The following is a 25,562-nucleotide window of genomic DNA, read 5'->3' on the forward strand; positions in this document are numbered from 1 at the left end:
AATTGGGTGCAAGTGCAGATTTTTCCTTTGAATAGGGGCTGTCCGATTTTTGTGTTTTGTAAATTTGCTCTTTTGATCTTTTGATGATACCACCTATTCCTTGGGATGATTTGGAGTGTTTGTTGAGTGTCGGTTCAAGCGGACGGGTTTTGGATAAGGCATGACAAAGTTAAGGGCTTTTCGGTTTACTTGCTCGAGTTAAGTCAAGTTTGAGGATTTTGTTGGGTAAGTTGTCTTCTTTGGACTTAGGGGCAGCCACTCATCCACCTTAAACTCACATTTTCGAGTCGAGTCTCATGTCTTAAAGATTGCTTATTCGTGTGCATTTGACGTGTTCTTGAGTTTAATAAAGAAAAAGGAAGTTTACTTGTTTGCATGCCATTTAATGTATGAGTTGAGTCTTTATAAATGAAAAGGGAAAAGAAAGCAAATATTTTTGAATGAAGTGATCTGTTTGTGACAAGAGGGGTGTTGCTAGGCCGGGGGATGCCTCGGTCTACTCACCAAGAGGTTATAGAGGTTAGGCAAGGAGCAAGAGACATCTTGTTTACCCTTGCCACAGAGGGGCAATGTGGGATCGGGAGGCATCTCGGTCTCCTTGCCATAGAGGGGTTAAGTTCGTCGGGAGAAATCTCGTCGTCTTGCCGGCATAGTGCACTGCAGCCATGATCATGATCGAAACAGAGGGTCACAAATCAGGGATCGGATTTCTAAGAGGAAAAAGTAAAGAAAAGTTTAAAAGTTAAAGTTTCACAATTTTAGTTGACTCGTTTTGCATAGATGTCAGTCTTTCAGTTATGCATGAGTCTAAGTTGAATGTTATGAAAGTTAAAGTTTATCATAGTGTGAGTTCATTAATGCATGATTTCTATATCTTTCTAGTTTCATGCATATTACAGTTTAAGTTGAGTTTTTGCATCACGTATTTTAAACCCTTGTTATTATCCTAGTTATGCTTGTTGAGTCTTTAGACTCACTATGCTTGAATGTTTGCAGGTGAGGATTTTGTGGAGGAGACGGAGGCGTGATCTACTGGGATGAGGCCATCGGTAGTGCAAGGCCCAGTGACCGTTGCTTCCTTTTAGTTTATGTTTTTCCGCACAGTTATCGAATTTGTAATAATGAAGTATTATTTGAGATCTTGTAGTATTTATAGCCAGGATGTGCATTCCCTGTGCTACAGCTTAGTTTTGAAGTACGTTTTCCGCTTTTGCAAGTTTATGATTATCGTTGGAATTAATTTTAAATGCTTTAGTTTACTTTATGCTGTAACCGGGAGGTGGTTACTAGGATTGCATGTTTATGTTTAACGCACTTAAGTTTTGAAGTCAATTTTCTTTCCTTATTTAAATTGCTGTTTGAGTCTTGATGGCTTATTTGTTTTACAAATAGGTCATGGCAAAATTTTTAAAAATCCGTAATTTTCCTTTATTTTAATTATGGTCTAGTAGCGAGTAGTTAGGGTCGTTTCACTACTGACTGCAGACTCATAAGTAAGGACGTCTGCCATGCGAACATCATGCTTGATATCCGCCTTCAAACCCTCCACAAACTGCCTCAACTTCTCTGGTGGACTATCTGAAATCAGAGGCACAAAGTGACAGCCCCTCGCGAACTGTCTCACATACTCAACCACTGTCTTGTCCCCCTGACGGAGACTCATAAACTCACGGATCATGCGACTGCGCACATCCTCAGTGAAGTACTTGGCGTAGAAGATACGCCTACAATCTGCCCATGTCTGTGTAGGAAGGTGAACTCCTCTGGCAGCACACTTCCACCAAAGCGCTGCGTCACCCCGCAGCATGTACGTCGCACAGTTCACCCTGTCGGTGTCTGTGATCCCCATATAAGCAAAGATGGACTCCAGAGAGCGAATCCATCCCTCAGCCACCAAAGGATCGGTGGTACCAACAAACTCCTTGGGTCCCTTCTTCTGGAACCTCTCAGCAACGTCCTCCTTATGAGACAACCTAGGACGAGTAGCCTGCTGCTCTAACATTGCAGTAATCCCTGCCATCATATTCGCATTGGCCTGCTCCAATGCTGCTAGAGGGTTCTGCGAGGTGGAGGTGGAGGTGTAGGTGGAGATCCCCCACGTCTGTTCATCGGTCTAGGAGGCATTCTGCACCACCACATATTTCTTTACGTAAATCGCCATGCATAACTAAGTTGTTTAAAATTAATGCTAACTTAAATTCTAAAAATTAAATCATGCTATAAACACTTAAAACTTACAGACCGGTAGCGTGGATTTCTGAGCTCGCCATAGCAGTAATGACCCCTCCAAGAACCGTGCTCTGATACCAACTGAAACGACCCTAACTCTATAATTAATAAATAAATATGCGGAAATTTTTTTTTTTATATACTTACTAAATAAAATATGTGCGTATATGCCCATACATATATGCACAGAATAAAAAGATTTAAAAATAAATAAATAAATAAATAACTTAAATAAAAATGCATTCCTTAAATAAAATAAATATCTGAGTCAAACATTTAATTAAAAAAAATACTGCATAAGAAAAATGATGTAAATTTTGCATGCACTGAAAATATTCAAATAAAATATTCAAAACTCACAACCACTGAAAAAATAATAAAAATATGGAACATACTGACATAATCAAAAACATGCATGTGACTCAGACATCTATCACGGTCACGGGGTCACTGCATGTCCTCTCATAGGTCCTCGCCGCCGGGAGCTACATCCTCCTCTACGAACTCACCTGCACCATACCAGTGTAGGGAGCCTAGAGGCCCAACATGCTAACATAACAAGGGTTTAAAATAATTTAAAACAATTAAATATTAATACATTACATATACATGAATGAGCATGCTTAAAAATATCATGGCATAAACATAACTTAAATTAACTTAAATAACATAGACATACATAATACATAACATTGTTGAGCAAGGTAATTTTATAACATCGCATGGTTGTATCCGTAGTGTAACCTTAAATCATACATTAAATACTGATCAGCGTGGAAACCAATCGTACGTGGCGATGACGAATCACCTCTTAAATTGGCAGTAAACTGCCCTTCAATAGTTCACTTTTGGGGACGAATCCCCCTTAAATTGTCACACTACTTCAACTTCCAACATAAAATATTTTATTATTGCTCAACCTTAAACATTTAATTATGCATAAAATTATTTCATGAATGCATGTACTTAAATAAAATTGTGTGTCCTTCATATATATTTAATTTAATTTCTTACTAACATATAAATATTAAAATAACTTCAATGCATAAAAATAATTAAATATATAATCAGGACACATGCAAATTTCTCATGGATGGTCCTGGACTGCTGGCCCTAACACTCAAGCCCAATTACTTAAATCTGGCCCAATAACATACTTAAGCCCAATAAAATTGTTCTAAGCCCAATTAAAATAATTTAAAGCCCATATAACATTCTAGGCCCAATAACAACTTAAACTGGCCCAATGGGCCCAAAAGCCCAAAGACTGGCTCAATAACTTTTATGGGCTCAAAAGCCCATAAAATTAATGGACTAACTTAATTAAAATTTTAAAAGCCCAAATAATTTAGAGTCCAAATAATTTATTTCTAATTAATTGGCCCAAAAACCAATTAATTCATAAAATACTTTAAAAATAAAAAGACTCGAGCCCGGCCCACCGAACCCGGACCCGGACCAACTTAACCCGACCCACTACCCTACTGACCCGACCCGGACCACCACTGAAACCCTAGAACCCGACGCCCTATCTCTTCTCGGCTGCGGCCGTGAGCAGCAGCCACTCCGTGGCTGCTGCCGGCCTGCTCCGGCCGCCCCTGGCCGGAGCGCCACCGCCCAGACGTAGCCCACGTCTGGGCGGACCTGACCTGACCTGACCCAGCCCCAGCCCCCATGCAGCCTGGACCATCGAACCCGAAGCCCTTTTTCCCGAAACCCTAGACTGCACCTTCCTCGGCCGAACTGCTCTTCCAAGGTTCTAGGCTTGTTTGGCTCGAGCCACTCGAGCCATTCCAGCCTAGACCTCTTCTACACCACCTACTGGACCTGACCAGCAGCTAATACCGATCCAAGAGTGATAAAAACGTGAGATGAATGAACCACGAATACATAAGCTTCAACCCACAAAAATCAAATCGTTTTTCTGAAAATTATTTGAAAGAATCTGATGCATACACATCCACACTAATACTCACTGATATAGTAACGAAATTTTTGAGAAAGAAACATGTCTTTCACCGTAGAAATCGATTGAGCACGTACGTAGAACGTTTCCGGGACGACGAACGACCAACTTGGAGCTTGAACAACCAAGGCTATGGGATTTTTCTTGTGGGAAGCCGATGAAGATGATGAATGGAGGGGAGGGAGGCGGCTGATGGCTTTTGGTCGATGGGTTTGGGGTAGATTAGGTTAGAGTTTTTAATTTAATTAAAATAGGTTTTTAGGAAATTAAATATATTAATAAGGATTTTAATATATAAAATACATAACTAAAAAAATCTAATTAAGAAAAGAAATCTGATAAATATCTTAGATATATTAAAATCTCGAAATATCAATTTAATGGAATTTTAAAAATACTAAAAAAATAATTTTGGCTTATTTTGAATAAAAAATGGACTCCTAAAATTATATAAAATTAAATACTAAAAATTTTGAGATAATAAAACTCAAAATAATATTTTAGGGCTCTAAAAAGGCTCATGAAATTAATTGGCTAGAAAGTTGTCATCTCGTCCGTCCACGGTCCCGTCTACGCGATAAAATAATTAAAATACTAAAAATCATAAAAATCACTAATTATGGGTTAAATGCTTAAAAATAAATTAAATCATGCACAAATAATTCACATAATTATTTAACCCATAAATCTAAAATTTAAATAATTAAATATCCTAATTATGCATGCGGATTTACGTATTTAAAATACCGGGTGTTACAATCGGACCCTTTGAGATATTGGACAGAGTAGGGGCACTTGCTTATTGGGTGGCCTTGCCGCCTAACCTTGAAGGAGTCAATAATGTCTTCCACGTGTCGATGTTGAGGAAGTACATCTCAAATTCGTCTCATGTGCTCAGCTTGGAGCCTCTTCAGTTATCTCCTCACATGACGTATGAGGAGAGGCCCATCCGGATTTTGGATAGACAGGAGAGGAGACTCCGTAACAAGTCGATTCCAATGATCAAGGTGAGATGACAGAATCATTCGGATGAAGAGGCCACTTGGGAGGCAGAGGCAGATATCAGAGCTCGCTATCCGGAACTATTTGGTAAGTCTTGAATTTCGAGGACGAAATTTCATATTAGGGAGGGAGGAACTGTGACGCCTAAAATTTCCATAATTTGAATTTTATGCCAAAAATCTGTTTTAATATTTATAATTTTAATTTTCAGTATTAATTTTCTAAAAAAATATGTTTTCCCGCGCATTTGAGCTTATTTTTAAATTTTTGTGAAAATTTACTTATTTTTAAAAAAATTTCGGACCAGTAAAATCCAAATTTAATATTTTTAAATTAGAACCTGGAACTTGTATTTTATTTATTGTCAATTAAATTCCTAACTTTTAGTTCCTACGTTTAATTAGCATTTTTAGAGTTTTGTAGTATTTTCCCTTCTATTTATTTAGCCCTTAGAAAATCCCAATTTAAAATATACAACCCTAGCTTCTAATTTATACAGACGCACACACTATCGTCTAAACACACACACACCGCACGAACAGGGAATGAAATCCCCTTCTCTTCTCCTTATTCGATCCGCCAGCCTTCTTCACGAGAGCTTCCATTTTTTTTCCTCTTCAAGTAAATCGATCCTAGGATAGTTGGTGACGATGCTCGATTTTAGCTTTCTTCCAGCTCTTCTTCCCCAGCCTTGCGATTGGCCGCAGCTCACAAATCTGCTTCCATCGGTTTTCTTTGCCTATTCTAGATAGGCAAGATTATGGTTTCATTGCTCACCTAGTATATTATTTATGTGTGTTTTGATTGGTGATAGGTTTTGTGCATTTCATTTTTTTGAAAATATGTATGAATGCGTGCCCCTGTATTTTCTTCAAATCATGGCATGAAGCTTTTTGGTTGTTTATTGTTTGGAAACTGATTTAATAATGTTAAAGGTTGAGGAATGGTTGATTTTGAAGCATTTGAAAGGTAATGCAATGGAAAGTTGCTTATGTTCGAAATTTTTCCAGTTTTCTTGACAAGTTATTTTCGAAAATTGATGTTATTGATGATGATGATTGGTTGGTGATGTAGGAGCTACCATGGGTGATACGTAGTTCACATGGTAGCGTTAGAAGGGATGAATTTGGAATGCGGTATTGGCTTGGAGGTTTCGAACTAGCCAGTTAACTTAGGGACTCGGTTTGAGGATGGCTGGGAATGCCGTCGAGCTTTGTTTTGGTGAGTTTGTGGGGCTGGTTTAGTGGTGTGAATGGGTCTAATGCACTGGTTATGGTCCTAGTTCTTTGGTTTGGGAGATGGGAGTCAACTCGCTAAGGTTTTCATTGGACAGGTAACTAAGTCATGGGCAGAATTGGAGGTTGTGCGGGTGCTGTCCGGGAATGAGCACTTATAACAGGGTTAGAGTCTGGATTTAGTGAAGGGATCGGGGTTGGTGGTACTTAGGGAAACGACTTTTCGAACGGAATTCAACTTGGTTGAGTTTTCCCTAGCCTTTTTTTCCTTATGTACCTCCATTATTTTTTAATTAAAAAACCTACTTTATCATAAATTTGGTGACTTTATAGTATTGATTTTTTTATTATTATTAAAAAATTTTATTTAAAATTATTTTTCTTATGTATCATATAGACAATATAGTATTAAATATTATTAATGAAGAAGATATTTAAAAAATAATATGCAAAACAATTTTTTTTATATCAAATATTAATTTTAGTGAACTTGTATTGTAATGATGATTCTTGTTAATGGCGTACTTTGTTTGGGTGTAATTTTTTTTTTTTAATGTTAACTAGAGGATATATTCTGAAATAAAAAGTAAAAACGAAAACTTAATTTTAAATTTTAATTATTAGATAGTTTATCACAAAATTTAATTAAATTTTACTGAAAGAAATGGTGAAAAATTATCGATATTTTGTATACCGTATTAAAACTTGGGACAAAATACAAACAATACTAAATATACTAATAATTATTTTTGTTATTGTATCCTTTTTTATATTTAAATAATATTAAAGTTTACGATCAAACGTGAATTTTTATCCACTAATAGATAATAGATTATAGATAGATAAAATCGTAAATTTAGATATTTGGAAAAAAAAATTTAAATGTTTATTAGCAATTATAACAGTTTTATTTGTTCTAAACCTTTAATACTTATCTTTTCTTTTCTGCAAGAGTAATATTTTCCTACCCCTTCTAATACCCACGTCTCAAGGAACCTGCATCACGTTTCTCATTCAGCGACTAAAAGAAGTCTTTCTCTTAATTTACTCCATTCTCAGATATTCCCAGCCCTTTCACTCCGGGCTCTTGATTCCAAATCTTATCACCCAATCTTTTCACGTCGGGCTCTCGGATCCTAATCAATCATGAAATTTTACTCCAATGTAGGGTTGGTTGTTCTTCTGTAAAATTCATGTTTGGCATTGAGCTTAATTCGTTCTTGCGGTGCATATGCTCTTAGTAACATTTATTCAGTGTTGCAATCATTTTTAGTTATAGGATTTTCAGATCCTGTTTCCGATCCAGTAGCCGCAAAATGACAGAAACACCAGTGACTAAGAAATCCAGGTCTTCTTCAAACAATCTAAAGCACTCCATTTGTCCACCAACTCCACAAATCTCAACCACCACCGCTCTCCGTCGCTCCCTTCGCCTCACCTCCGCAACTCCAGAAAAGTTCCCACATTCGACTCCCAAGAATCGCCTGAATTCCCACCTTAACTCACCCACCACCATTTCATTAGCCCCCGCATCGCCACAACTCACTGAATCCAAGAGAAAAAGAAAAATCGAAAACGAACAAAATGAGGGTCTCGAGACAAAAAGGGCCTCGAGGAATCTAGACAAAAATGCCCGTCATGGGAGTGGCAGAACAAAGAAAAGGGTGTACTATAAAAATGTTGTTTATGATGGAGGCCAGTTTTCAGCAGGGGACGATGTTTATTTGAAGAGGAGAGAAGACACAGCCTCCGATGTTGAGGATCCGCTGATGGAGGAATGTAGGGTGTGCTTCAAGCCTGCTGGTAAGAAAATTATGATTGAATGCGAACGATTGCTTGAATGGGTATCACTTGAGGTGCTTGAAACCGCCATTGAAGGAGGTTCCAGAGGGAAGTTGGATTTGTAATTATTGCGAGGCGAGAAAATCAGGGAAAATGGTAGAGTTCCCGGAGCCGCCTAAGGGGAAGAAGAGGGCTAGGACTGCAAGGGAAAAGTTAATTTCCAGCGATTTGTGGGCTGCTCATGTTGAAAGGTACGTACCATTGGTTTATTTTTTTTATCAACTGTAAAATATGAAAATTTACTTGCTAATTGTATTCATTTGTGATGTTTGGGGGTTGAGTAGTTTGTGGAAAGATGTGGACGGTAATTATTGGTTCCGGGCACGGTGGTATGTTATTCCAGAAGAGACATCTGCGGGAAGACAACCTCATAATTTGAGGAGGGAGCTCTATTTGACTAATGATTTTGCTGATGTTGAGGTGATATATTCTGTTTTGATTTTATGTTTTAAGATTCTTTTGACTCGGTTAGAGCTTACAGATGCTCTTCTTGAGGACCTACACCTACGTATTTGAACTCACATCCCACATTATCTGTTGATTCGGGAAGCAAGATGTATCATATGTATGAACTCTGGGAGGTTATGAACCTATTGGGTTCTTAGTATATGTATACACATCTTTGAGTGCTACTGAGGATGTGGATATTCATTTCCGAGATTCTAATTTCTGAAAGAGATAGCTCTCTCATTTTCTTTACACAACAATGTTTTGTAGATGGAATCTATCATAAGACACTGCTTTGTTATGAATCCAAAAGAATTTTCCAAGGCCGACAATGAGGGGGATGATGTGTTTTTGTGTGAATACGAGTACAACATTCACTGGCATAGTTTCAAGCGCATTGCTGAGATTGACAGCAATGAAGATGTAAGTTATAGATGGCTTCCGACCAAAAAGACTTGCATTTCTGGGAATTAATATACTTTCATCCTTCTGGCAGGATGGTGGAGGAGTTGACAGTGATGATGATTGGAATTCTTGTGATGATTCTGACTCTGACACCGAAGAAGACACGGAATATGACAATGATAACAGACATTGTTTATTGCCCGGACCATCTCCCGCTCGTCCTTTAGCTGCGGTATAGTGATTTTAGCTTTGTTGACACCCGAGTCTTAACAAGAGTTTAGCAGGAAATACAAGATTGTAATTTGCAATACTATTGCAGAACTCACGAAAAGGACGGATATTTGGCCTGCAAAAGATAGGGACAAAGACAATACCAGAACATGCTCGGTGTCGCAAACAGACTGATCTTGAAAGGGCAAAAGCAACGCTTCTACTTGCAACATTGCCCAAGTCTCTCCCTTGTAGGGACAAGTATGTATTGTTAAGATAAGGTTGCTAAATCTGTAAAAGTAATTATCTTACATCATGTTCTTTATGCAGGGAAATGGATGAGATAACGGCATTTATTAAAGAGGGCATATGTGATGAGCACTGCCTGGGAAGATGCCTCTATGTTCATGGTGTTCCTGGAACCGGCAAGGTAAAATATATGGATGATACTACGAGTCTACAACTCAGACATCAGTTAAACCCACATATATTCATCTTTGCACTTTTGTTGTGAAGTCAATCTGGCTTATCTTTTGTCTGCAAACTTCAGACAATGAGCGTACTTGCTGTGATGAGGAATATAAGGTCCGAAGTTGATGCAGGAAGCATTAGACCTTACTGCTTTGTGGAGATAAATGGTCTCAAATTGACTTCACCAGAAAGTGTATATAGTGTAAGAACGACCGATTATTTTTTTAGTAGGTTCCAAATTTATCATGCTTCTCCACAAGTCATTTTAATGCAATTATTTTCAGGTAATATACGAGGGACTGAGTGGGCATAAAGTTGGTTGGAAAAAGGCTCTCAATTTCTTGACTGAACGCTTTTCATGGGAAAACAAATGTGGGAAGGAAGATTCAAAACCTTGTGTTCTTCTCATAGATGAGCTTGATCTTCTAGTAACCAGAAATCAATCGGTAGGCTGTGCATATTAGGGTCAAAAGCTTCTTCGTTTTCTTCTAAAACGATTCTTTATGAAAACAATATTTAAATCTGCAAATTTTACCTCACAGGTTCTATACAATATTCTTGATTGGCCTACCAAGCCAAATTCCAAATTGATTGTGATAGGTACGAAATTCTTGTCGTCGCCAAACAAATGAAGTTTATTTGATGACCAGGTGTTTGATTATTTTTGTTATCCTATTAATTCAGGGATAGCAAACACTATGGATCTTCCAGAGAAGTTGCTTCCTCGTATCTCTAGTCGAATGGGCATACAAAGGCTTTGCTTTGGTCCATATAACTACCTGCAGCTTCAGGAAATAATATCCAGCCGTTTAAAAGGAATTGATGCTTTTGAAGAACATGCAATTGAATTTGCTTCAAGAAAGGTGGGTGCAACTATCGACCATTTTATCTATTGCTTTTCAGTCTGCCGCACGGCTAATATGAGCATTGAGGTGATATACTTGTATGATTATTTTTAATTTAAGGTGGCAGCTGTTTCTGGAGATGCTCGTCGTGCATTGGAGATTTGTCGGAGAGCTGCAGAAATTGCTGATTATCATGCTAAAAGCTTGCCACTTTCCAACTCAAACACTGCAGGTAAGGCACTAAGGCTTTTAGGCAACATATCCTCTGGTTCTATTCGTTCTCACATCCTGTAACATCATATAACTACTGAATTTGTACTAAAAAATATCTCTGCAAATTTTTTGGTTTAGAAATGCAATCCCTTTTACTAATTCTTCCTTTCTGCTTAGTACCTCCAAATTGCAGTGTTACTGCAATGCATACTGGATGTTTAGTAGGATTCAGTTGGCATTGCCAATTCATCATTCTCCATGATATAGAGTTGACTACAACTTTTTTTTTTATTTTGTTTCATAAAGATGTAACACTAAAAAATATCCCGTTTGGCTTGTTTTTCTTGGAAAGTGAATGTAGGTATGCAAGATGTCGAAGCAGCCATAAAAGAGATGTTCCAGGCTCCTCATATTCAAGTGAGTGAGAGAATCCTCTTTTACAATGACGATATCCTTGACTAACCACCGAACGAACAAATTTGTACTGTACTTAAAAGGATCATTCTTCTGCCTTGACGTTTCCCGATTATTGTACTAATTTTGTTTTTTTGCCGTCAGGTGATAAGAAGTTGTTGTAAATTGAGTAAAATCTTTTTGGCTGCTATGGTACATGAACTCTATAAAACAGGGATGGGTGAAACAACCTTTGAAAAGGTTATTTTCTTGAGCTATCTATCTTACTAAATTCATGTACACCCATATGCAGTATGCCTGTAGCTGATATTGTTTGTGTAATGTACTCTGGACTAGCTCAGAAAGCTTATTATGGATGCTTTAGTTATTTTTGAATCTCGTAATTGATCTTCAGATCCTGATGGCAGTATCACTTGAGTCTGATTACTTTCAGATCATTTATGCTTTATTCTTCATTACTTCCGTCAAATTACTCAAATTTCTTGTTCTCACTTTTGTCCGTGGGTATGTTGAAAGTCTCTTTTTCATCCGCACAGTTGACAGTGACAGTCTCGTGTTTCTGCTCAAACAACGGAGAACTGTTTCCAGGATACGACACTCTCCTGAAAGTCGGGTTCGTTCTTCTACTAGTCTTGCAGTCTGTTGACATTTAAAGGCCTTTTTTCATGTGCTGCCAAAATGACTGATGCTGGCTCTTAATTGTCCATTCAGTACATTTTTTGTGCTATTGAATTGCTCACAAATAACAAGGATGATTACCAACTGATTGTCTGAATTGATGTCAAATGATCAGATGCAAGCTTGGTGAGTGCAGAATACTGTTGTGTGAATCTGGTGCAAAGCACAAATTGCAGAAATTGCAACTCAACTATCCTAGGTGAGTTCAAATTTAGAATAAGAGTTATTATGTTGGTATAGAAATAAATACATACATAAGCTTATGAAATGCATTGATTTTGTATCACCTCTCACTGCTTCCCTGATATATTATGGCAGCGATGATGTCACTTTCGCGCTCAAAGACAGCAAGGACTTGCCTTGGTTGGCCAAGTATCTCTAATAGTATACGATCAATAGGAGATCCAATCCATTATTTATTCGTGTTTCATTTCCCTTTAAAGGACTTGTGGCATGTGAACTTCACATGTGGGATGAGATCCATTTTGAACTTTTACTTCTTGGAGAGATTGTTGGAAGATACGTGTTTCTGTGACATTTTTGTTATGGATGCCTTCTGATTATCTGTTTCTTTTTTAATTGGTTCGATTTTGAAGGGCATATAAGGTTAGACGAATTAGATATGAAAATCAAAAAAAAAAAAATTCATTGAAAGTTCCATATTTCGAGTTCATTACAGAGCAGACATCCATAATCAACAGAGCACATTGAAGATTTGCACCTGGCTTTAAGTAAATGACAATCGTGCCCATTTCCTCCCTGCTGGCAAAAATGTTTCCGTAACACCCATATAATTGATTCGATAGTTCACCGAGATCGGAACTCTTGATGCTAATTTCACCTACGATTTTCTGCGACGAACAAAAACAAGTGCCATATCTTTTTATCCAACGAATTCTATACTTATGGTAACGGCGAGAAGGTCCTCTGCCACATTGGCCTTCCCAAAATGGCGCTTCCATGAACAGCAAGGTAAGCAGCATTTAACCTATGACAAGTTGATTACATTAAGCCAAATCGACTACCCGGTACCATTGATCAACATCCTGTTGAACTCAAGAAAAAATGCAAAGTATGGGGGAAACATTACTTGTCAACATTTGGTGTAGCCAAGGGATCATAAATCTCCTCTCTATGTTCGGTAGGTGGAACAGCACCAGATAAAACTGCCATGTCTTGAGACCCTTCCATCTATTAGAGCATTGAGAGGGGTCAAAACAACAAAAAAGGTAAACTGAATGATATATCCAATGCAAGAGAACAGGAATAATAATATTCTTCACTTTTCGGTGATTCTTGAAAGTGATCCGGAGAAAATAAATAAAGACAAACTGGAATTGTTATAAAAACTTCCGAATTTAATTAGGTCATGCAAAAATATCGTTACCTTAAAAAAATTTTCCTACCACACCTCAACTTCTAATCCGATTGCATTGTAATGCTACTGTGGCATACAGCGATACATATATATAGAACTTCTAGACTGTTACTTTATTATGATAGGGAACCATCTCAATCGCAAAGACATATATCATAAGCTAAGCATTAAAAGAATGACAGAAGAGAGAGAAATACCTGTTGAGGATGTTGCACATATCCAGCATATGCACCGTATGAATAGGCTGAAGGATCCTGCGTGGCTCCCAAAGCATATGGATCATATCCTTGCCCATAAGCATAATAAGCACTCCACTGATTTGGATCTGCAGATTGACCCCAGACACCAGTAACATCCTACAGCGTATGACAACAATTGTTACAGGTATTGCTAACAAGGTTTTTGCCTTGTTTTCTCAATTTAAATTTAGTATCTACATCAGTAGGCACATATTAGCAATTGCCAACACAAGGTTTGAGATACCTGCTGCTTTGCTGTTGGACTCCTTCCCCAGGAAAGACGGACGACTTGTTGACCAATCACAGCACCTTGCATGCTCTGGATTGATTCTTCTGCAGATGTCCTATGCAATGAAACAAGATGCTGTAATAACTTGTAATTTGAAAAAAAGTCGGACAATTGAAGAAGTTAACCTCATCCACACTGAGAACATTGCTGTATTCATGGCTCATGCAAAGACAGAGACAAAACTGCCGCAAAAGCGAATTTTTGAGACATGAATATACCCCTGCCATAACTAGAGGTGAATACACACAGATAATAGCTTTATAAGCCAAAGCTCACCTTGCTGTGAACTGCACGAAACCACAACCTTTGGATGCTGGTATTTTGACATAGACAATTTCCCCAAATTGCAAAAATATTTGCCTCAGTTCTTCTTCTGATACATTATGGTCCAAATTACCCACAAAAACCTGCAATTAACAAGAATATTAAGAGAGGAAATATATCTACATTACAATGTATAATATTTAACTTACGGTAGTGTTATTGATATCGTTGTCCACTGGATGTGTCTGAACTGGTGCGGAATACATTGGTGCTGGATATATCGCTGCCAGAAAAAAAACAAAACAAAATTTCAAGATCTAGGAAGTTGAAGTAGCAAACCATCGAAGAAAGAAACCAATTAATCGGTTGCTGATGCAGCGTTTGAGAAGCAATCATACTCCTATACGAGTTTAGCCCGAGGTCATTGAAAGCAAAATTCTATTGCATAATGAAGGTGCTCCCAAAAGAGTCGAATAAAACATGTAACCATAACTCATTAAAAAAAAATCAACAGAGTCAAAAACTTGTAAGGTCAATTCATAATGCATAGAAAAGAAAGTTCACCTTTGGCTGCAACATACTGCTGTGGAACAGCAGCAGTTGTTTTCTTGGGTGTAGCTGCACTAATTCGCATAGGCCTGGTTGAGCAATAGATACCATTCATCTCAACCATCGCTCGATTCCTCTCCACTTCATCAGCAAACTTAACAAAACCATATCCCTTAGAACGCCCAGTGTTTGGATCTGTCACGACCTTGGCTCCTCTAACTGACGGATAACTAACTCGGAAAGTCTCCTGCAGCAGATAGTCTGTAACATCTGGTGCTAAATCCCCAACAAAAATAGAGTGTTCAGGGCCTCCATCAATACGCTTTTCTCCTACACCAAATGATGCCCAATTCAATCTAAAAGTTAGCTCGGTCCCGGGAATCTGGATCCCGTGAAAAGATTGCAGAACCCTTTCTGCCACTTGATGAGATGTAAACTCCACGAAACCATAACCCTCGGGCTGACCTGTGATTTTGTTTCGAATTACTTTTATTGAAAGGACCTGCATGGAATGACAACAGACTCATTAATCTCTAGTAAACTAGAAACAACAAATATATCACCAGATAACTTTCTCTAATCATCGTATGAATATCCACAAAATTAACTGAAAGCATATTGAAAAAACCATCAAGAACACACAAACTTACAGCTAGTAGAGTGTACACAAGGTAACCAAGTTGAACCACCTGATGGATCGAATAGACATTCAAATAACTAATTTCGCAGTTATTAACCTTACCTGCTTAACAAAACAGAAAGAAAACGTTCACTACACACAACTACACGTAAACAATGGTCTGTTTCTTACTGTCCTTAGGAAGTAAAAACCAAAAGCGATTTTCAAAAAATTCTAAATCAATTGAGGGAAATGCATATCATCAGTTCTACCCAGGCACAAACTTCCAGAATATAAAATTCAAACACTTAAAGAAAAAGTCGAAAAATTGCCACTTATTCTGTATGTAAATCAACATATATGTGCTTATAAGTGTAGGTACCTCGCTGGTGTGGGCAAACCAGCCGCGTAGATAGGATTCGTCGGCCCAGTAAGGCAAATCCCCAATCCAAAGGGTGCGGACTTCTTCCAGTGTGGCTGGTTGGTGATACGGTACCGTTTGCACGCTCATTTCTTCTTCTTCATCTTCTTCTTCACGATTATGATGCTCTCGCTTTGCAGGTCGAGGGTTTTGGATTTGTTTTGCTTTCCCGGGAAAAATTGGCAATAGCTCTATAAATCTATATTCCACTTTTTACTCCCGTCAATAAATTTTATTTTATTTTATTTTATTCACTTTTCGTCCTATATATTTTCAAACGTGAAATGGGTAAAATCTAAAACAAAACAAATTACAATATTAATATTTTCGATTTATCAAAGAAAAGGGGGTGATTGAAAGTTATAATGCAACAATCGTGTATTAACAAGTTTTATGGGTAAAACTGTAAATATTCAAATTTTGTCTTATGTTTTTTATAAAAGTGGCGCACAAATTATCAGCTCAACTCTATCTCTTCTCCCCACCCTCTTCGATTCGCAAAGAAATTTGAGGTCAAAAAATGTCGATTCCAAAGTACTCAGGTTTGAAAATGGCTACACTTCTGTTGTTGATTTTGGACAAAGATTAGGCAAAAATTTTCCTTTCTAATTTTAATCGAACAAAGGCCTTGCTGGCAATTGGTTTACTTACGCATGCAAGGATTGAAGGTAAATGAATTTTTTAGTTGTGAAGTTGAAATTCATAATGAGAAACTCATTCAATATTTATCCAAAGAGTTGGATTAGATGTCAATTTCTATTGTTTGAAAGCATTAATAGCTAGCATGAAGGGAAAGAGAGGAATACTACTCCAGCTTATAAATTAATTAATTATAAAAGTACTGATCTTGACTACTGGCTTCCACCTCCCCCTTCCCATCTCCATGCACTTTCTTACGGGATAATTCATAAATATATCATTATAGTTTCATTATCGTTCCAATTATATCCCTTTTCTTTGTCATGAACCAAAATTATCCTTTATTAATTAAAATATTTCTCGAATATGTCCTTAAAACTAAATAATGTCTATTTTGCCCTTTCTTACCCTTTTTTATGAAATTATGCTTAAGTCCATCATGCTTCCGTAAGTAAATTAAGACAAATAACCTCTTTGACCAGAATGTTGCCGGGTTATATCCATCGGGGTTTACAGGTTGTTCCTCACAACCTAACCACGAGATCGCAACCTATGGTTCCTGTCGTAGATTTCTTCGGCAGCACCTAGCACAACCTTATTTCGTTTCCTACCTTAAGACGTACAGTAATAAACTTGATTTTTAAAATGAAATCAACATGATAGGGGAGAACTTAAGAAATTTATTCAGACAACATATTATTACATAAATCAACCTTTTGAAAATGAGGAGATAACTTGTTTAGCTACTCATAATAGTTTTTTTTCTTGAAATACATAAAACTGGAAAACTTATTACAAACTTAGAAAGAGAAATATTACAATGCTTTTATTTTTAAGAAAACTAAAGGGAATGATCGATGTCTTCAGCTTCCTTGAGAGCCTATATTTATAGCTGTATTTTCACCCGTTTCACCGAGAAACTTCAGGGAATCTTACAGTTGTCTTGTCTTTTTATGCCATTATTGATGACATCTTTTACTAGTGGAGGAGTCACATGCTTGACCTTTTCTTTTGGATTTAATCTCATCACATGCCTTCTTTATTGTTGTCGGGGGATATTTTGCTTTTGCAGTGGGCCCCTGGGAAAACGTGTTTTTGGTGATCCCTGTCCACCTTTGCTTGTCTCGAAAAAATCTTTTCGATCCGTTCGGGTTCTGAAGGTTTTTCCAAACTCTGGTTCCTTCTGGTTTGGACATTCCGGGCAGATATTTTCTGACCATATTCCGATATGAGCCATGTTACAAAATTTTCGGCGAGTTTCTTTACTCCCTGACAATTTGTTATTCCACAAAAAGTTCCTCTTCTTTTCGAAGAGTTCTTCCGCAAAAACCGTAGTTTTTCCTGTCATTGTATTTAACAGGAACGCACCATTCACATAATTTTGATAAATTTTGAATGGAAACTTGACCTTGTCCATCTCGGTGAGACAGACCCAAATACCCCATGCCCTTCTGGTTGAGATTTCATTTTTTCCGAAAGTAGACACCAATGGTATTTCTTTTGATATAAGATCCTTGATAAATCTTTGATTATTCATATCAGGTCTCCTCAGGTTGATGAAATCAAAGGACTCATGAGATCCTTTCCCTGTTGGTTCTGGAGCTGCACTGAAAAAGTATAATTCGAGCACATCTCCTCTGGACAAATGATCATTATTCTCCCATGTCTCTTGGATTGCTTCCTGGATCCATTTTGGTAATTGAGATATCTCCGGGAAGCCTGGTGAAGTTGTATAAACTGAGGCTAAAGCCCCGAATTCATACCATAGTTTTACATCCTTAGGGTTGACGTTGTTTTTTAGTCAAACCCTTGGATATATTTCTGCAACATCAACCCTGCAAGTGGTCGGGTTAACTTAACTCCTTGTACTTAATTTCTCCCACCTTTGTTGGAAACCTGGAATGAAGAGATGGCAGCTGGATTAGTATCAATCTTAGATTTGCACTTGTCTGTGTTGGGCCTGAGATTGATCTCTTCCTCTTTTATCCCAGAGGCAGAGGGTTGACTTGATGAGTTTTCTTCATCAACTGTTGCTTCATTTAAATAATCAAAAGCTGATGATAGATTAAACTTGTTTCTTGAGTATTAGAATCCTCAACATCTTATTTTACAGCCAGTGGCTGTATTTCTTGTTTTTGAGAAACTAGTGATTTCTCTGTGGCACACATAATTGGCCCTTGAATAGCAGCCCATAATTGAGTTTGAGCTTACAAACATCCTGTGATACGATTAGATACTTTAATCCTATCAGCTTGTTGTAACCTGCCTGCCATATCAGCGTTTATGGCGAGCTGGTTGAACTCGGTTTGAAGCAACCAAGGTGTTCTCGGAGATGCCTCTGCATTTTCATGATGGAATTCACCTCACTGCCTTCCATCTCTTGTTAAGAAATCTGCAAGAATATTTTCATGAGATTTAATAATAACAATATCAAAAATATAATTTTGACATAATGTTTGCCATCTTAATAACCTAGATTTCTCTGGTTTTGATTCAACCTTATTTCTTATGAAAGCTTTTACCTGTGTGTTATTAACCTTTAAGGTGAATTTTTTAGCAAGTAAAAATAATGGTCATTTTTCAAAAGCCTTTTTAACTGCATAAAATTCATTTTAATTGATATGCCATCTGATACCCTCATATTCTGTAAAAAGACCACTACAGTATCTGCAAGGTACTTCACCATTTGGAGTGAGCATAGTAAGAATTGCTGCCCACCAATCATCGCTGGCATCTGTGAATAATACCAGATCATCTTCATCTACCGGTATGGCCATTTTTGGGAGATTCTTACATATCTCCTTTAATTAGTTAACCCTTTTTGTGTGTTCTTCTGTCCATATGAATCTTGCCTCATTTTTTAATAAAGGACTGAACACCTTCTTGTATATTGCTAGGTGTTTATGAACATTCCTGCAAAATTAACTACTTCCAGAAAACTTTGGAGTTGTTTTACATCTTTGAGTTTTTTTGAAAAATTTTGTACATTTTCCACAATGTGAGGTTGTAGAATTATTCCAGATTCATCAATCTCAATACCAAAGAATTCAATTTTCCTTGTTGCAACGACTGCTTTCTTTTCAGATAAAACCAGTCCTTCTTGTTTACAAATTTTTGAGAAAATATCTAAATGCTTAATATGTTCATCTATATTTTTTGATGCTATAATAATATCATCAATATAAACAAACATGAAGTTGAAATAATCCTTAAAAAGATTATCCATCTTTCTTTGAAAAATTTGGGGTGCATTAGCCAATCCCATAAGCATAACTTCCCAAATATAGTGTCCTTATGGTGTAGAGAAGGCTGTAAATTTTTTACTGCCTTCTTCCATCCAAATCTAGTAAAACAAACTTACAATCAAACTTTGAGAACACTTTAGCATTTCGTACACAGCTAATTAGAAGTTCTCTACTGGGTATAAAGTACCCATCAAACTCCAAGATTTTATTAATACCTTGATAGTTAATAACTAGCCTGGGTTTTCCTCTTTTTATTTCACCATGATTTCTAACCAGGAAACCTGGGCTGCTATATGGTGAAACTCCTTCTTTGATTAGACCAAGGTTCAAATGTTCTTTGATAATCATTCTCATATCCCTTTGATCTGTTATGTTCATTGGGATAGGCTTATATCTAACGAAATCATACTCTTTTCCTTCCTTTAGAGTAAGGCTAACTTTGAGTTGATTTCTATCCCACCACGCCAAAGGATGCTCGTTATAACTTTCTTTGAGCTTCTTTTTGACATCTTCTAGGGACCTTGTTTTCTAACTCTATATCTCTATAATTTAGAGTTACCTTGAGAAAATCCATATCCTATGTTTGGAGTTCTTGTTCTGTTGTTATTTTTAACATAGTTTCTCCAAACCTTCTTGAATCTTTTATTTTTGGTGAACAAGTTGTCCTTTATCACCACGCTGGCTGCAAAATATTATCGGTAATTGTCGATGAAATGCAACCTTGAGTCTTTGAACGATGATTTTATAATCACAAATTATAGTAAACATAAGTCGTTTTGACTCGTTATCTTGTGTATACTTCTTAAACATTTGTAAGAAGTTATTTCCTAATAGGATATCAGCTCCTGTGTCATGGAAATAGATTGATGGTGTTTTAACCTTGTACCAAAGTGTTTATCCTGCTCCTCCCATGAGGATTTCTGTTTGTTTTATTCATTTACAAAGAATTAAAATTCTTCGAGATAAATCTCGTCCAGCAATTTTTGGCAAGTCTTCTTCACATTCTTGGGGGAAAGACTCCTCTTTTTGTTGTACAAATTCCTACTTCTGAATCAATATAAGCTGCAAAGTATTCAACCTTATATTGTTCGTACAACATTCCAATTGGAATGTATATGGAGAAAGGACTTGTTGTCATTTAAAAGGATTGCTAAATGGTCCTGCCATTTTTAGTAGACTACATTGTAACTCAGTAATCCTCTTAAGACTGTTAATCCTTGTTGTCTCTAATGCTTTAGTAGGTAGAGTATGGTTACTCTGTTTTACTTCTTCAATTAGATCTATTAAATCATGTTCATGATTTACTAACTTCAATAGTTACTTCTTTCTCTGTTTGTGAGCAGAGTTATCGAATCTAATCAAGGGGTTGTCCCTTATCCAATTCTCTTGGTTTGCCATCTCGTAGAATTCTTATTGAATTCTCCAAGTATTTTCTTTTGCCATAAAATCTATTCCTTTTTCAAGGTGATTCCATGGTTTATGATCTTCTAGGAATTCTAAGCCAAGAATTAGTTGATCTGCATCTTTTCCCGGAATTCCACAAATTTGAACTTCCAATTCACCAATATTTATCAATCCTTGGTAAGTTCCTTTTATCTGTTGTTCTAAATAGTAAATCAAGTTACAAGGGAATTGATTCCTATGGCTTGTAATTTTGAATACTATTTTGACTTTTTTTCAACCTTCTGGAGATCTAAGTTTTCCTATTACCGAAAACTCTATTTCTTCTGGTTGAACTTCTTGAATTGGAAATTTTTCCCATTTTTGGCTTGTAATTTTGTTATCTTGAAAAGATAACTTTTGGGTTCTATTTTAAAATCTCTGTATAAAACCGATTTATCTTGAATCTGAATATCTGTTTCTTGTATTATAGGAAACTCGATTTTTTTGGATAAATCGCTTGAGAAACTTTTCCAAAGATTTTTGTAATTCTAATGAATAATTTCGAATGGTGAGTATTAGAAAGAATATATGAAATTTGATATGTAATAGAATATGGTCTATTACCTTCTTTCATTAATCATTTTTCCTTAAAGTTTTGATGCAACGTCAAGGCTCGACTAAAGTCTCTGTCAGCTAAATTGTAGGATATTATTGGATAAATAACTCCTACAATTTTCTCTGCACATAAATTACTCGAGATAGTTCCCAGCACCGCATCCTGAATATTCCCCATTCTTTTATCGCATACTACAATATCTATGGGTGAATCTATTCCTTCCTTGAAAGTAGCTTTGATCATGATCTGGATTGATCCAATATGAATCCAAGACATTGTCTTTGCTACTTCAGTTTTTAATTTCTGTAATTCCTCTCTTATTTATTCAAATGAAATTAACTGCATTTCAATTTGATTACTGGTTAACTCTTCCATTTCCCTTCTGGATACCTTATAAATTAAATTATGTTATCTTTGTCTAAGCCCCAGGTTTCCCAAGACTCTTTCTACTTGTCCTGCTGAAAATCCTTGATACTTTTGTAAATTGGGATTTTCTCTCATAATTCTTTGGACCATATTATGAGATATTGTAGTTTGACTAAAAAAAACTTGCCAAACTTTCATGTGTTTTGTGTCAAAACACTTCTTCCTTAGTATGATTCTGATTCTGATTCGGATTCATCATCAGATCCTTTTTGACTGGAAAGTATTTCTTCCTCGTATATACTTTCGTCTGAGGAGATGTCCTCAAACTGATATTGTGACGCCTAGAATCCAATCTACTAAATCGCATGAATTAATTTAATAAATATTGGGATTATTATTTTTAAGTTCAATTGATTTAAATTCTGTATGTGAATTATGTGTTAATAAATATTTTTAATATTTATTCAAATGATTTTATTTTACTAACTATTTAATTAATATTTTTAATTGTTTAAGTTTATCTGTCCAAATGATTTTATTGCGCAATTTAAATTGTTTTAAATATTTTAAAGGTTTAAGCTTGCATATTTAAATGATTTTAATTGTTTAGTTTATTCATTTAAATGATTTTAACTGTTTAGCTTATTTATTTAAAATACTTTTGATTGTCCAACTTATTTATTTTAAATAACTTAAGTTTAGCGGTTAGTTATTTTAAATTATTTTAATTGTCTAGCGTATTTATTTTAAATGCTTTTAACTATCCAAGTCGTTTTAAATATTTTTATACCGCTTGTGTATTTATTTAAATTAATTTTAAACGTTCGTCTGGTTGTTTAAATTATTTTAATCGCTCTGCTATTATATAAAATTGTTGGAGAACGCGGCGATCAGATCAATTAGGATTGATACCCGGTGCAGCGGAAGTTTAAAAATTTTATATGGAACGATTCCATAATGGGTATCAACCTTACGATTAAATTGTGTGTGTAAAAATTAAATAACGATTATAAAATTTTTACCTTTAATCTCGAATCGAGATTTTGGACACCAACAGATTTCTCTGCTCTTGTTGTATATCCCTGGAACTGATAGATGAACTGTTCTTCAATCAGGTCCACGAACGGATATTTAATCCCTCTGATAGATTGCACTAGAAAATCTATCAGAAGTTTCTACGAAGAGATTAACGAATTTCATCCGTTAAACCAGACTGCAATTCAAAATTCACAGACTGGATTTTACTGAGCAGAGGGGAGAGGGGGTCGGCCACTTCAGATAGAAAAATAGGGTTTTTTCGAAAATTGTGACCTGTTGTGTCTAATTTCTGTACTGCAATAACTTATTTATAATGTAGGCCACTAACAGCTTAGGGCCCATTAGTCATAAGTTCAAGCCCGACAAGCAAAGCCCGCATATTCAGAAATTAATATAAAATTCATCGTGACTCCGATTGATAAACCGATTTCACCAATGTGCACAGAAACCATTTCTGCACCTTTTAAAGTCAAGATAAATTTTTCTGAATTCGAATTCAGTGGTTTCCAAAAATGTCCATCCCTATGTCATTTTAGGAAATCTTACTCCTCTACTCATAATTAAGAAGTCCAACTTCTTTGTTCATTAAATTTAACTCTTTAAATTTAACTATCTCAACGGGGATTAAAAATCCATTACTCTGTGTGACCCTCAATGGTTCAGGGATACAGCTAGCCGTGGGCTCACAACTCCTTGTGACTCGGAACAACAATTTCCGACTTGCCCATCGAATCATGGTAAGAGCGCCTAGCAACATCGCCCCATGATTCCCTAGGTATCACTGATAGTGCCTACAAGAACCAATAGATTTTGGTTAGCGTACAGTACGGTCCCTTCATCCATATATCCCGATCGAATCAACAACCATTGGTATATCGAGAGTCGTTCGAGATTCGATAACTATGCAATACATCTTGAAGATCAAATAGTGACATCGCATGTGCTACTAAGAAACCATTTCTTAAACCACATCATGTACTCTGGCCAGAGATTCGTCACACTAATATCTCCTCAGATCGCATAGGATATCCACACTCGCAAGTATGTGGTGAATCCTTGACAACAAAGCATCGACTCCTATATGTGTTGTAACTGTACCCAATCCCGACACCTGATGACCCCAATAGAGTCGGTAAACGAGTCAAAGCACAGTACTAGCATATAGAGTCTCAATGATGTTTCAAGTAATAAGGACTAATGGTGTACAACCAAAACCGCGGACTTTATCCACTCGATAAGTGATAACCACTTGGAAAGTCCGGATAGGGTAGTTCGATCATTCATCGTATGAATATCCATTTGCATGCTTTGAACATCTCTATGTTCCCTACCAATGAAACGTGGTACTCTGCATCGCAAATGCTAGTCTCAAACTCGAGCGATCCTTATCCTTATTATCGGACGGCTCAATCGACTAGGAACAGTTTAGAATATACAGTGACTATAGGATGTGTTTCATGATAGACATCCCCATGTTCTACCACATCTTACATACACTATAGTAGATTCAAGGTCTTTATCAAAACAAAAATAGTATATCATAATATAACAATATGAAGAAAGATAAAGTCATTGCCATTAATAAAAGTGTAAATTATATTAAACAAAAGATTGTTTATACAAAGAGTCATCAAAGCCCTTAGCCACAAGTTGGCTCACCGGGCACCCACTCTTTCAATAATACTCCATTTATTACCGTGACATCAAAATATTTAAAGTGTTGATTTTAATTCCTAATATAGTGCCTAAAATTCTTTTTAATAATTATGATTTTAATTGCTTGATTTTAATTGCTTAATTTTCCTTTAAAGTTTAAGTGCTCAAATATTTTAAGTTCTTTATTATGAAATTTTTGAGACAATGACTCCCGGTTTCGACGCTTGGCCATGGTGGATTTAGGCGGTAAAATTTCAAGAATTTCTATCTTTAAAAGTTTAATAGGGAGGTAAGAGGAAAATTTAGGAGGGAATTCAAAATTTAGAAATTTCCGGGTATCCGAAATCATTTTCCTTAAGTATTGCAATATTGGGCTTATTCTTTGACTTTTTCAAAAATTAAAATTTTCATAAACCCATATTAGTAAAACCCAATTTAATATTTTTGATTAGGGGTTTATAAACTTAGGAATTTTATTAGTGTAAGTTAGTAGGAAAAAAATTGTACTATAAGTTGTACTTTTAAAAGCACACACACATCTACGTTTAATTACTTACACCTATACATATACACACTTGTACACCCCACACACACCTTTTATAACACAATTTTATTGCAAACCCTAGCCCCAAAATTTGTCTAGGAGCCGACCCCTCTCCCTCTTTCCCTCATTTCTTTTCCCCCCATCGGCTATTCCCCCCCTTCAAGCCCTAGCCGCCGCCGCCGCCATCCACCGCCGCTACCATCGCCGGAGGACCTCCAAGGGAGGTGTAGCTTGATATTAGTTCGAAGTGTAACATCCCAATTTCTCAATCGAAACGTTACTCGAACATACTTACTTAAAGATTTGGTAAAAATAAAAACTTTGCGGAAGCATCATCTTATTTATTAAAATAGCGTATA

General features: G+C 36.4%; 1 protein-coding gene, 1 non-coding gene and 1 pseudogene across 2 annotated transcripts; 2 read left to right on the forward strand and 1 right to left on the reverse strand.

The window, feature by feature from the left end:
• The first annotated feature begins 5,699 nt into the window (after nucleotides 1-5,699).
• LOC140892834 (origin of replication complex subunit 1-like) lies at nucleotides 5,700-12,520 on the forward strand (annotated as a pseudogene).
• LOC140893673 (small nucleolar RNA snoR28) lies at nucleotides 9,052-9,129 on the forward strand. The gene has a single exon (XR_012153265.1). It is a non-coding gene; the product is annotated as a small nucleolar RNA snoR28 (small nucleolar RNA).
• An 89-nt stretch (nucleotides 12,521-12,609) lies between the features above and the next one.
• LOC140892835 (polyadenylate-binding protein RBP47B'-like) lies at nucleotides 12,610-15,882 on the reverse strand. Its single transcript, XM_073301843.1, has 8 exons — nucleotides 15,678-15,882; nucleotides 14,692-15,178; nucleotides 14,337-14,410; nucleotides 14,140-14,270; nucleotides 13,819-13,918; nucleotides 13,533-13,691; nucleotides 13,048-13,148; nucleotides 12,610-12,945 (listed from the first exon to the last, which is right to left on the reverse strand). The coding sequence occupies exons 1-8, from the start codon at nucleotides 15,804-15,806 to the stop codon at nucleotides 12,861-12,863; spliced, it is 1,266 nt and encodes a 421-aa protein (XP_073157944.1). The 5' UTR covers nucleotides 15,807-15,882; the 3' UTR covers nucleotides 12,610-12,860.
• Nucleotides 15,883-25,562: the final 9,680 nt, after the last annotated feature.

This window comes from Henckelia pumila, chromosome 3 (assembly GCF_033568475.1).
Source record: "Henckelia pumila isolate YLH828 chromosome 3, ASM3356847v2, whole genome shotgun sequence".
Classification (NCBI taxonomy): Eukaryota; Viridiplantae; Streptophyta; class Magnoliopsida; order Lamiales; family Gesneriaceae; genus Henckelia; species Henckelia pumila.